Source organism: Mobula birostris, chromosome 22, assembly GCF_030028105.1.
Source record: "Mobula birostris isolate sMobBir1 chromosome 22, sMobBir1.hap1, whole genome shotgun sequence".
Classification (NCBI taxonomy): Eukaryota; Metazoa; Chordata; class Chondrichthyes; order Myliobatiformes; family Myliobatidae; genus Mobula; species Mobula birostris.
This window is the reverse complement of record NC_092391.1, coordinates 58595034-58609208: the sequence shown is the minus strand read 5'-3', so window position 1 is coordinate 58609208 and position 14175 is coordinate 58595034. Positions and strand designations below refer to the sequence as shown.

Sequence of the window (14175 nt, the reverse complement as noted above, 5' to 3'; positions counted from 1 at the left end):
ACGCCAATGACATATTGTACCACCAAGACACTCTGCAGCTGCTGGCATTCCAGAGCAAGACACACAAAATGCTGGAGGAACTCAGCAGGTCAGGCAGCATCTATGGAAATGAATAAACAATTGACGTTTCAGGCCGAGACCCTTCATCAGGACTAGAAAGGAAGGGGACAAAAGCCAGAGAGGGGAGGAGGAGAAGCTGCCAGGAGATGGGTAAGACCAGGTGCGGGGGATGGTGGGTCTTCTTTCCATTCCCCATTCTCATTCCCCTCTCACCTCGTCTCTTCTCCTCACCTGTCCCTCACCTCCCTCACCTCCCTCTGGTACCCCTCCTCCTTCCATGGTCCTCTCTCCTGTTCTATCAGATTCCTTCTTCAGCCCTTTACCTTTTCCACATATCACCTCCAAAATTCTCATTTCATTCCCCCCACCACCTCCATCCACCCACCTTCCCCCTCACTTGGTCTCGCCTATCACTTGCCAACTAGTCCTCCTACCCCTCCCTCCCTCCCCACCACCTTATTTTGGCTTCTTCCCCCTTCCTTTCCAGTCCTGATGAAGGGTCTCGACCAGAAACGTCGACGGTTTATTAGTTTCCGTAGGTGCTGAGTTCCTTCCTTTAGCCTTTCGTGTTTGTTGTGACACATTTCACTATATCTTTCAATGTACATGTGATGCATAAATCCAAATAGATTTGGTTAGTGAAAGGCTTTGAGTTACACACACATCCCAGCCTAGCCATGGGTCAATTTACAATGCCCAATTAACCTACCAACCAGTACGTCTTTGATCTGTTGGAGAAAACCCACATGGTCCCGGGGAGAAGGTACAAACTCCTTATAGGCAGTGGTGGGAATTGAACCAGGGTCGCTGGTACTGCTAAGCATTGTCCTAGTTACTGTGCCACTGCAGTGGAATGAGCTGCCAGAGGAAGTGGTTGAGGCAGGAACAATAACAACATTTAAAAGGTGTTTGAAGACGTGCATGGATAGAAAAGGTTCAGGGAGAAGTGGGCAAAGCACAGACAAATGGGATTTTAGTTTAGGTGGGTAACATGTTGGCTTGGATGAGTTGCAGAGTCACAGAGCAATACAGCACAGATTCAGGCCCTTTGGCCCAAGCAGTCCATGCTGACCACGGTGTCCACCCAACTCGTCCCAATTTACAGTGCTTGGACCCTAGACCTCAAAGCCCCTCCCAATGTCTACCTATCCCAATGCTGCTTGCATGATCCTGTTGTACTCTGGCAGCTCACCACCTCCGTGCGGAAAAGGTTGCCCCTCTCTCTGAACCCCTCTAAATCTTTCCCCTTGGGTGGAAAAGGTTTCCCCTCTCTCTGGTCTCTTTCAAATCTTTCTCCTCTCCCCCTATACAGTATCTATGTCCCCTGATTGTGGACTCCCTTACCCTGGGGAAAGTACTGTTACCATCCCCCTTATGAATACTCTATGAAGTTAGACATTTCTGTAAGCTCACCCCTCATTCTCCTGTGTTCCAAGGAAAAGAAAGTACAAGCTCCTTACAGACGGAGGCAGGAATTGAACCCGGGTCACTGGCGCTGTCATAGCGTTGTGCTAACCACTGCAGTGCCGCCCACATTAATGTGATCAGAAACTAGCAAACCCATCAGCACCTGGCCCCTCAGCCTTGTCTATCGCTCAGAGAATCACGGCTGGCTTGACTGTAACCATCGCTCTGCGTGTCCATCTGCTCCCTTTCACCTTTCACCTTGCTTACCAAGTATAAAACCGCCTCTGCCGCCTTCCACCACCGGTTGAGGAAGGGAGATTGCTGGATTATGTTCCGTGGAAATTACTTGCTGTGTTTCCTACTTTTCAATTGGATTGCAGATGAAAGATTACTTCTTCCCTTGGGCTGTAAGACTAATGAATACCCACTACCACGGAGTTCTCGTCACTCGGACAGCGAGCTGTTTACCGTTTATCTGAGCTGTGTATAACATGCACTTTTTGAATTGATTTTATTAACTTATGGTAATATTTTTATGTTCTTTGTGTGATACAGTACTGGGCAAAAGCTTTACACGCACATATATAACTACAGTGCCTAAGACTTCTGCACAGTTCTGTATTTGTCAACGTGGAGCAGAGAGCGAGTTTGTAAATCTGGTGGGAATAAAAGATGTTGGGAATGGTGAGGGTGGAGTGCTGTGGGAGGGGTGTGGGACAGGTGGCAGAGAAGGAGTGTGAGGGGTGGGGGTGGTTGTTGTGGGTACAGACACACCCAGCCCTGAGACACCAGGTAAGGTCATTTGATTCCAAACAATTGGTTTATTGATCACTACAGAATGTCTCTCTGGTGCTTCTCACTCCCTCCCCTCTCCCTCCCCTTTTCCCAACTGTGATTCCCCTCTCCCTGCCCCCTTCCCACTCTCAGTGCACAATAGAGACCCAGATCAGAATCAGGTTTATCTTCACTCACATATGTCATGATTTTTTCCTTGCTGCAGCAGTATAGTACATAAAATTACTACAGTACTGTGCAAAATTCTTGGGTACCCTCACTATTTTGTTGGTGCACTGTAGTCTGGAGGAACATTGTTTCATTTGGTTGTATACAGTTGCAAGAAGTTTGTGAACCCTTTGTAATTACCTGGTTTTCTGGATTAATTACTCATAAAATGTGGTCTGATCTTCATCTAGGTCACAATAATAGACAAACACATTCTGCCTAAACTACTATGTAATAAGACACAAACAATTTTACTACTTCTTGTCATTACTGAGTACACCATTTAAACAATCACAGTCGAGGCTCAACAAAGTATGTGAACCTTTGGGATAATATCTTCTACAAAAGCTATTTGGAGTCAGGTGTTACAATCAGTGAGATGAGATTTGAGGTGAGCATTGTAGAGAAAGACACACAAAGTCAGTTTGTTGACAGAGTCTGCTCTTCTCAAGAAAGATCTGTTTATGTGCACCATGTCTCCATTAAAATATCTTTCAGAGGACCTTGGAAGAAGAATTCTAGAGATACATGAAGCTGGAACAGGCTACAAAGCATTTCTAAAGACCTGAGTGTCGATTAGACCACAGGAAGGGGAATTGTCTACAAATGGAGTAAATTCAGTCGTCTTGCTACTCTTCCCAGGAGTGGGTGTCCTACAAAGATCTCACCAAGAGCACAATGTGCAATACTAAAAGAGGTGAAAAAGAACCCAAAGGTAACAGCAAAAGACCTGCAAAATCTCTAGGACTTGCTAAAGTCTCTGTTCATGTGTCCACTATGAGAAAAACACTGAACAAGAATGGTGTTCCTGGAAGGACACCATGGAGGAAACCACTGCTCTCCAGAAAAAAAAAAATTGCATGTCTCAAGTTTGTAAAAGTCCACCGGGATGTTCTACAGTGCTTCTGAGACAATGTTCTGTGGACAGATGAGACAGAAGTTGAACTTTTTGGCAGAATGCACACAGCAATGTTTGGAGGAAAAAGGGCTCTGTACACCAACACCGAAACCTCATCCCAGCTGTGAAGCAAGGTGGAAGGAGCATCAGGGCCTGGACAGCTTGCAATCATTGAGGGAACAATGAATTCAAAATTGCATTCAGACATTTTACAGGAGAATGCCAGGGTAGCAGCCCGTCACCTGAAGCTTAATAGAAATTGGATGATGCAACAAGACAATGGTCCAAAACACAAGAGTAAATCAACAACAGAATGGTTTAAAAAGAAGAAAATTCACTTTTCGGAACGGCCAAGTCAGAGTCCAGACCTTAACCCAATTGAGATGCTGTGGCGTGACCTGGAGAAGGCTGTTCATGCAAGGTATCCCAGAAATACTGATGTTTTATAAGGAAGAATGGTCTAAAGTTCTTCCAAGCTGATGTGCAGGACCGATCAACAGTTACCAGAAATGTTTTGTTGAAATTATTGATGTACAAGGGGGCCACACCAATTACTGAAAGCAAAGATTCACATACTTTTTCCAACAAATACACGTAATAGTGGATCATTTTTCTCAATAAAAACATGAACAAGTATAATGTTTTTTTGTGTTATTTATTTAATTGGGATCCCTTAATCTAGTTTTTGGACTTGCGTGGAGATCTGATCACATTTTAGGTCAGATTTATGCAGAAATAGACAAAGTTCTAAAGGGTTCACAAACTTTCTAGCACCACTGTAGATGTACAGTCAGATGACAAACTGGAAATGTTCTGGGATGTGTTCCACAGTTGTAGGAGGTGTCATAGAAACTTGCCTGTGTTGTAAAAATCCTGTTTGCACACATTTCAGTGTCAGCTTTGAGAATGTGCCGGGTTGTTTACTGAAAATGTTTTCTCTTGCCTTAGGAGAAGGTCTCATTATAAAGGAAGGTGTTCCCACTGCTCAAGGAATCGCGAGGTAAAAGATGGTGCTTTAATTGAGTAGGATTTGGAAGTAGCTACCTTTCAAAGGGAATCTGATTAAATCCTTGACAGCGGAAGATTGCTGGACTTCTGGGAGAACTTGGAGTGGGATTGACTGGATAATTCTGAGAGTGGGCCACAGATTCAGATTTATCACATGTACATTGAGGCATAAAATGAATTCTCTGAGGCTACCATAGCACCTCACACCGCTGTATTTAGAGCGGCACGGTAGAGTCGTGGTTAGCACAACGCTTTACCGGCTGACCTGGGTTCAATTCCCACCACTGCCTGTAAGGAGTTTATACGTTCTCCTCGTGACTGTGTGAGTTTTCCCCAGGTGCTCTGGTTTCCTCCCACAGTCCAAAGACGTACCAGTTGGTAGGTGAATTGGTCATTGTAAATTGTCCAGTGTTTAGGCTAGGGTTAAATCAGGGGAATTGCCGGACGGCACAGCTTGAAGTACCAGAACTGTCTGTTCTGCACTGTATCTCAATTTTTTAAAAATGTGCAGATTAATTTAATGAGATCTAAAACTCTGGTTTCAGATGGAACTAAATTATTTTCCAACTTTACATAACCTATGATATAATGAACATTGTTTTCTAAAAACCTTTAGCTGCCAGATCTTTTCTCCTTTCACAATACTCAGATTCAGATTTATTTAATCAGGTACATTGAAACATACAGTGAACTGCATCGTTTGCATTGACAATCAATACACACAAGGCAGGCCATCAGTGTCACCACACAAACCAGTGCCAACATAGTTTGTGGACATTGTTCATCAGAACAATACAAACAACAGAACAAAATACGACAGCAAGAGCAAAGCAAACCCCTTTCCCACTCTCTCACGGACAGACAGGCCTCCAAACACAGGAGAGTCCGCCTCCAGTCCTCGGCCCCGGACTCTCAGAATCACAGACACTGGGTCTCCACCCACCTGTCCTTGGCCCAGACTCGCAGACATTGGGCTTCTGACTTCAGACTCAACAACAGTCTTTGTCCTTCAAGCTCACCGAGCTCTGGGTATGGACCCTGATCCTTGCTAATCGGGCCGCAGCTAGCTCCATCATGAGGACAACTCTCCCTGTCATCAAAGACATCTTGCCTCACGAGGGTGACATCTATCATCAAAGACTCTCACCACTCGGGTCATGCCTTCTTCTCATTGCTACCATCAGGGAGGGGGTGCAGAAGCCTAAAGACCCACTATCAATGTTTTAGGAACATTTTCTTTCACTCAGCCATCAAATTTCTGAACAGACAATGAACCCATGAACACTACCTCATATTTTACTCTTTTTCAAGATCGTTTAATGTAATTTCCAGTACACAAGTGTAAAAGAGAATGAAATAATTGTTGCTCCAGGCTCGATGCAGCAAAAAGAACATAATAAGATCAAGAAGTGATTAAGTAGTGGTGGTTGGGGGTGTGGAAGGGTGGGTTAGTGGGTGGAGGTGTTGATCAACCTTGCTGCTTGGGGAAAGTAACTTTTTTAGTCTGGTGGTCCTGGCACAGCGTATGTCAATATATAATAAACCTGATTTGGATTCCGACCTTAATGTCATTGTTTCAATGTCCACCTTCACTTTCATAGGTCGGGATCCAGAATTCTGCAGCTGATATTGGGGAGATGCAGCTGGTACCCAATGGGACGCATCAGGATGAAAACGAGAACAACAATCACAGCGTCAGCCTGGGACGACAGGGTCAGTGCTGGGTGGCCGTGGCTCCAGGTTCCTGCGGGTTAAAGAAAGGGTCTGCCCACCATCCACGAATACAGTGTAAACACTCCCAAAGTTATTGTACAGTGTGCCCACCTTTTCCCAGTGAACGTGGACCCCTACACCCAAACCTTGCAAAACCACCTCCACCTGTACCCTGTCCGTAACCCCCCCCCCCCAAGTTAAATAAACCTCTGCTCGACTTCAGGTCCCAACCACTGCTGGAAGAAGTCAAACCCCCCCACCCCACCCAACCCTTTCTTTCTCCATTTGCCCTACTGGGAAAGTTTTAGAATTGTGGAAGATATTTTTAAGAAGTCCTTTGCTAATATTCTGGTCTTAAAGGAAAATAAAGAACAAATGTGTGAGTCTGCCGCCTTTTAGATTTGACCTTGATTCATCTCATTTCTTTGTATTTGGTTTGAAGCTCTCGAAAGATAAGATCATAAAACTGTAAGAAATAGGAACAGAATTAGTCTATCGAGTCTGCTCTGCCATTCCATCATGGCTGATTTATTATCCCCCGCACCCCCATTTTCATCCTTTTTCTCCATAACCTTTGACACTCTGACTAATCAAGAACCTATCAACCTCCACTTTAAATATTCCCAGTGACTTGGCCTCCACAGCCACCTGTAGCAAAAAATTCCACAGATTCACCACCCTCTAGCTAAAGAAATTCCTTTAATTCTGAGGCTGTGCCTGCTGTTCCTAGATTTTTCCAATATTGGAAAAATCCTCTCCACATCCACTCTTTCTAGGCCTTTCAAGTTCAGTAGTTTTCAATCGATTCCTCCCTCAGTCTTCTAAACCACAGTAAGAACATCTAAGGGCAGCTCAGCACATCACAGGAACCAGCCTCTCCTCCATGGACTCTGTCTACACTTGTTGCTGCCTCAATAAAGCAGCCAGCATAATCAAAGACCCTGAACATTCTCTCTTCTCCCCTCTTCCTTTGGGCCGAAGATGCAAAAACCTGTGTAGGAGATATTGGATTGGACCATAAGACATAGAACCATTGAGTTTGCTCTGCCATTTAATCATGGTTGATATATTACCCTCTCAACCACGTTCTCTGTCCAAGATTCCACTCTCAGTGCTCACCTGACCTGATAGAGGTCATTCCCTCCGAGGGCCACTCTCAGTACTCACCTGACCTGTAATGGGTAAGTCCATACGAGATTCCACTCTCAGTACTCACCTGACCTGTAATGGGTAAGTCCATACGAGATTCCACTCTCAGTACTCACCTGACCTGTTATGGGTAAGTCCATACGAGATTCCACTCTCAGTGCTGTCCTGATCTACTATGGGTGACTCCGTAAGAGATTCCACTCTGCTGTCCTGATCTGTTGCAGGTAATTCCCTCCAAGCCGAGATGGAAGTCGCCTCCACCGAGTCGGTAGTGACGGAGTCCGGGAGTGATGAGATCTTTGTGATTTCTGCTGGTCCCAGCGTGGGCACTTTGCATTTCTCCAGTTTTAAGACAAAGGTACATTGGGAACCTTGGCCATAACGCGGGAGGGAGGAGGGGGGAAGTGCAGTGATTGGTAGAGAATTGTTTGATCTTGCAATCCAAATATTTCTTTCATATGTGTTCTTTTAAACCTGATTGTTTATTTATAGAGTCATAGAGCACTACATCACAGAGCCACATCCTTCACCCATCTAGTCTATCCCAAACTGGTCTGCCTAATCCTTGCTTCCTGATACTGGTCCATGGCATAAAAAGATTGGGAGCGCCTGGGCCACGGCCCTCCAATCCCCTCCCAGCCACTTAACCAAACTTCTCCACTGTTGCAGCTGACCCACTTCCACCACTTTTAGCAGCTCGCTTCCCACTCGTACGACCCTCTGAGTGAAGGCTCCCCTACAATATTGACCTTTCACCTATGATCTCAAATTCTAGTCTCATCCACCAACCTCAGTGGAAAAAGCCTGCTTGCATTTACCCTATCTATACCCCTTAATGTTGTGTACCTCCATCAGATCTCCTCTCATTCTCCGACTCTCCAGAGCATTCGAGATACCCTATCTTGCTGTTTCCAAAATGGATATTTACTACTGCAGTGGGAATGTTCTTCGGTCACCAGGACAGTAACCTACATGTAGCTCAGCCCAGGCATATCTTCCAAAAGCCTGCAGGCGGATGTAATTCATCAGCATTCATCTGAATGTCCTCCTGCCTCTTGCCTAAGTTCATCCCCGGGATTTGGGAATTGAGAGAAAGATTAGCTGTAATCGTCACATGTACGTTGAAACATGGAAGCATGCAGTGAAATGTGTTGTTTTTAGTCAACAATCGACACAGTCTGAGCAAAAGTGCTGGGGGCAGCCCACTAGTTTCCGAGGCCCACGCAACATACCCACAATATGGCACTAATCAGCTGCTGGGTCTGTTGTTGTTTGTCATCTCTATCAACAATCTGGATGATAATGTGGTTAACAGGATCAGCAAATTTGCAGATGACACTAAGATTGGGGGTGTAGTGGACAGTGAGGAAGACTATCAGAACTTGCAGCAAGATCTGGACCGGCTGAAAAATGGCAGCACAAGAGTGAGGTGTTGCACTTTGAGAGGACCGACTAGGGTAGGTCTTATAGTGGGCAGTAAGGCACCTCGGGGTGCAGTAGAGCAAAGGGATCTGGGAATACAGGTCCATAATTGGAAGTGGCGTCACAGATAGATGGGGTCATTAAGAAAGCTTTTGGCACATTGTCCTTCATTAAAGAAAGCATTGAGTACAGGAGATGGCTGTTACGTTGAAGTTGCATAAGACATTGGTGAGGCCTGCTTTGGAGTGTTGTGGTCACCTGCCTACAGGAAAGATGTAATAAGATTGAACGAGTGCAGAGAAAATTTACAAGGATGTTACCGGGACCTGAGCTATAAGGAGAGATTGAATAGGTTACAACTTTATTCCCTAGAATGCAGAAGATTGAGGGGAGATTCGATGGAGGTGTGCAAAATTATGAGGGGTAGAGATAGGATAAACGCAAGCAGACTTTTTCCACTTTTACTTCTTCTTACCTGCCTATCACTTCCCCCTGGGTTCCTTCCTCTAGAGGCAATGGGTTAAGGGAGAAAAGTGAAATATTTAAGGGGAACATGAGGGGTAACTTCACAGAGTGCGTGGTGAGAGTGTGGAATGAGCTGCCAGCACAAATGGTGGATGCAAGCTCGATTTTAATGTTTAAGAGAAGTTTGGATGGGAGGGGTTCGGGGGGCTATGGTCTGGGTGCAGGTCAATAGGACTAGGCAGCTTAAATGATTTGGTATGGACTAGATGTACTGAGGGGCCTGTTTCTGTGCTATGACTCCAACCCTAGAGTACGAGGGGAAACTGGAGCACACAGAGCAACTCCACACCTTCATGGGGAGAACATACTTACTGGGGTGGCAGGAATCAAACCACGATTGGTAACTGCTGGTGCTGAAAAGCGACTGCACTAACTGCTATGCTACTGTGATGCCCCAAAGAGCTGCCTTCTGAAATTGGCGTGAGAACTGACTGAGCTCCTGTTAAAATGTAACTGTGTTCGTGAATGAGCAACACATGCACCTTTCTTCCTGTTGCCATCATTATCTGTGAATGGGTAAGGATGGCAGATTCCCTTCCCACTATCCAGGACATGCACTCTTCTTGCTGTTGCTATCAGAAAAGAGATAACCTTATGAACAGTCATTACCCTTGAGTCATTCGGCTCTGGAAGCAGAGGGGATAACTCCATCACGGAACTGTTCCCACAATCAGTAAACTCACTTTCAACGACTCTTCATCCCATGTTCTTGATGGTTTTGCTTATTTATTCTTATCTTTCTGTATTTCCACAGTTTGTTGTCTTTTGCACACTGATTGTATACCTTTGTGGTTTTTCATTGATTCTGTTGTGTTTCTTTGTATTTATTGATTGATTCAAAATTAAAAGGACATTTATGATCAAAGTATGAATATATTATACAACCTTGAGATTTGTCTCCTTACAGGCAGCCGCTAAACAAAGAAACCCAAAAGAACCCCCAGAAATGTCTAATGTGCAGAGAGAGAAAAATAACAATTTGTGCAAACAACAGAAGTAAGCAAACAGCATTTAGAATGAAAGCGCAGGAATGCCTGCAAGAAAATGAATCTCAGGGTTGTATATGCAGACGTGTATATACTTTGATAATAAATTTACTTTGAACTTTGTGAGAATTCAATAGGTTTATGATTATTCTCAGCTTTGTACTTGCAACTTCAAAACCAATTTGTATTCTCAAATACAATTTAAGACCATTCATTAGGTCCAGATGAAAAGTCTTGGCCTGACACATGAGCTGTCCTTTCCCCTCTTTCACCACGGGTGCTGCCCACCCCCCCACCCCCAGCTTAAACACTCTCAACTATGAAACCAGGTTTTAAAAAATTTAGATATAGAGCACAGTAATGGGTCCAGAAAAGCCTGCGCATCTCTGCTGCCCACGAACGGACTAACGTGTGAGAATCCAGAGCACTCACAGGAAACCCACGCGGTCACAGGGAGAAGGGACAAACTCCTTACAGTCAGGGGCGGAAGTGAACTTGGCTGCAGCTACAAAGAAGGCATGACAATGGCTATATTTCATCAGGAGTTTGAGGAGATTTGGTACGTCACCAAAGACAGTGGCAAGTTTCTATAGACGTACCTTGGTGAGCATTTTGACTGGAAGTATGACTGTCTGGGTTGGGGGTGTGGGGGCTACTGCACAAGATTGAAATAAGCTGCAGAGACTTGTAAACTTGAAGCTGAACACAAATGTAATTTCAGACTACTGGTATCACATATGAATTTGGAGAAACGAAATTAACTTTTATTGAATTGAATGCATTTAATTGCATAACTGCTGATGCTTTGCAGTAGTTCAGCTAAGCTAAAAATGTTTTGTTGATGATTTTTGTTTATACTCAGTGTCTGCTTCTTCTCGCTTAAGGGTCCAACAATAATCAGCCCGTATTAATGGATTCCAGTTGCCCTGGTGAAACCTTTCACCGTGCTCGTCACTGACAGCGCCAAGATTGGCGAAGAAGTCTAAATAGGAATGCAGAAAATGAATCTTTAGTGACATGTTACACTTCATGGTTTTGTATGCTTAAAGTATATTGTCAACCAGCTGCATGTAGTTTGGTGCTCTGTAGTCGCCAAGAAAATTTTCAACAATATCCTTGAATGCTTTACACGCAATTTTCTCCATCCCACGAGAAGTTCTTCAAATTGCCTGTCATTTGTAACCTGTTTGATTTGTGGACCAACAAAAATGCCTTCCTTAATCTTGGCAACAGTTATTCTGGCTTGAATTATGAATTTAAATAACAAATATAGGTGAATTTGAAAAAAAAACTGATGGGCGATAGGGAAATTTCATGGCAATTTTCATGATCAGCCCCCCAAAATCCTTTCATTGGCATCCATCTGTCTCGAAGGACAATGAATAATCATCATCACGAGCCTGGGTGGAAGGTATGGAGACCCTGAGATGCCCAGTCGTTAAGACCCCCCTCTCAGCCTCACCAGTGTAGTCCAAAGGAAAGTTTATGAAGCGATACGTTTGGCACCAGCTTGGCTGCAGGAACCGTCGGAAGGATGTTCAATGACGTCCAGCTGCCCTAGGGTCTCCACTCCGGATTTTCTGTCTGAGTTTACTCCTGGAGCCTTCACCTCTCCGAGGCTGCCCACAGGCAGTGGGGCTATTTACCCATAGCTGGGGATCTGGTTCACGAGCACCAGGGCATGTCCACACATCGATGGGCCTGCGAGCTACGTTTGCAGGGGCTAGACCCCCTTGTCCTCTGTAGTTCAGCCCGAGTCCGGAAGGAGTTCAGTTTCTGTGTGTCGTCAGCGAGGAGGCACTACATGAGGCTTGCTGTTGGGGAGGCTATGTACTGGCAGGGAGAGACTTACACACTCAGTTTTCCTTTTCGTAAGACTGCTAGCTAGCGGTGGAAGCTGAAAGTGAGAGCGACAAGCACTACCCACTGCACTACCACACTAGGCGCATCACAACAACCATTTGACACCCAAGGTCCATGAGGTGCACTCAAAGTATTCAGGAAGTAAGATCTTTGTTGTCCAGTGTTATTGAAGTGCCTTTCTAAAGACAAGACTGTATTTAAACTAGACATGAACTAGAAATTCTGGGAACTATTCATTGTGGTCAAAGTCTGGCTTGGTGTCTCGTTGCCTTGATATCAGTTCAAGCTGTACATTAAAGTGTGGGGAGATTGTGAACTTGGCACAGTATAAAATTCCTGTTTTGGTTTGTAATGTTTGTCTAGACGAATAAACTGCCGTCTTTACAGGGATTATCTTATTCTTCAGTGGAAAAACAAAGCTTAACTATCAGTTTTCTGATTTAATCAAGAGCTCTGTAACAAATGGTGCAAAACAGCAAGAACAACAACATAAAGGACCAAATATACAATCCTGTGCAAAAGTCGAGCTATATCTATGTGCCTCAGAGGTAGAAATGTACCCCAAACTGATTAACAAGTGTCACCATACAATGTAGTCAGATGTTTTATGGTCTCAGTTTGAAAAGATGGTTTAAGGCTGATTTATAAAAATAGATTTTAAAAGTGCAATATAAAGGAAAGAGAGGCTATAATATGGAAACATAGAACGATACAGTACAAGTCCTTTGGCCCACAACGTTGTGCTGACCCTTTAAACTACATTCAGATCAAACCTTTCCTCTCACTTAGCTCTTCATTTTTCTATTATCCATGTGCCTAAGAGTCTCTCAAATTTCCTAATAGGACCTCTGTCACCACCCCTGGAAGCACTAGTGGAATGGTGTTGCAGAAACAACTTGGCACTCAACGTCAGTAAGATGAAAGAGCTGATTGTGGACTTCTGGAAGGGTAAGACGAAGGACCACATACCAATCCTCATAGAGGGATCAGAAGTGGAGAGAGTGAGCAGCTTCAAGTTCCTGGGTGTCAAGATCCTTGAGGACCTAAACTGGTCCCAACATATTGATGCAGTTATAAAGAAGGCAAGACAACGACTGTACTTTGTTAGGAGTTTGAAGAGATTTAGCATGTCAACAAATACACTCAAAAACTCCTATATGTGTACCATGGAAAACATTCTGACAGGCTGCATCACTGTATGGTATGGGGGGGCTACTATACAGGACTGAAAGAAGCTGCAGAAGGTTGTAAATTTAGTCGGCTCCATCTTGGGTACTAGCCTACAAAGTACCCAGGACATCTTCAGGGAGCGGTGTCTCAGAAAGGCAGCGTCCATTATTAAGGACCTCCAGCACCCAGGGCATGCCCTTTTCTCATTGTTACCATCAGGTAGGAGGTACAGAAGCCTGAAGACACACACTCAGCGATTCAGGAACAGCTTCTTCCCCTCTGCCATCTGATTCCTAAATGGACATTGAATCCTTGGACACTGTCTCACTTTTTAATATATAGTCTTTCTGTTTTTTTGCATGCTTTTTTAATCTATTCAATATGTGTATACTGTAATTTATTTATTAATTATTTTGTTTTGTTTTTTCCTTCTGTATCAGTGGTCCCCAACCACTGGGCCACGAGGAAACCATATGAGTCAACGGCACCTTTCCTCATTCTCTGTCACGCCCGCTGTTGAACTTGAACGCATGTGAGGTCATTACTCACGCGTGGTTATCAGTCGGTCATTAACCTGCAACTACTTGATGAGTAAAAAAGAAACGTCGCTTGAGAGTTTCTTTGGAAGAGGTGGTAGGGGACATAAAAGGCCTAACGATGATGATAACGCAGAGACAGCTGAGGCCAAGACTGCAAAAAAAGAGAAAGCTTCCTTCAACAGAAAATACGACGAGTCGTACATGAAATATGGCTTTATTGTGACCGGTGACTCACACGCTCCAAGCCCCCTGTGTGTGATATGTGGAGACAAGCTGTCTAATGAGGCAATGAAGCCCTCAAAACTGCTTCGGCACCTTGAGTCCAAGTACCCTGCACTTAAGGACAAACCTGTTGAGTTTTTTGAGCGGAAAAAACGTGAGCAAGCGGGACAGAAGCAAGTGCTGAGAGCCACCACCTCCATAAACGCTGCTG

General features: G+C 44.5%; 1 protein-coding gene across 3 annotated transcripts in view; it reads left to right on the top strand.

The window, feature by feature from the left end:
• Positions 1–14175, top strand: part of LOC140186224 (uncharacterized) — a 91722-nt gene that overhangs the window by 56516 nt on the left and 21031 nt on the right. For all 3 annotated transcript variants that reach the window (XM_072240219.1, XM_072240220.1, XM_072240218.1), the window contains 3 exons: positions 4316–4367; positions 5977–6088; positions 7462–7595. In XM_072240219.1, the coding sequence (XP_072096320.1) occupies positions 4316–4367; positions 5977–6088; positions 7462–7595 (298 nt within the window). The remainder of the gene's footprint in view (positions 1–4315; positions 4368–5976; positions 6089–7461; positions 7596–14175) is intronic.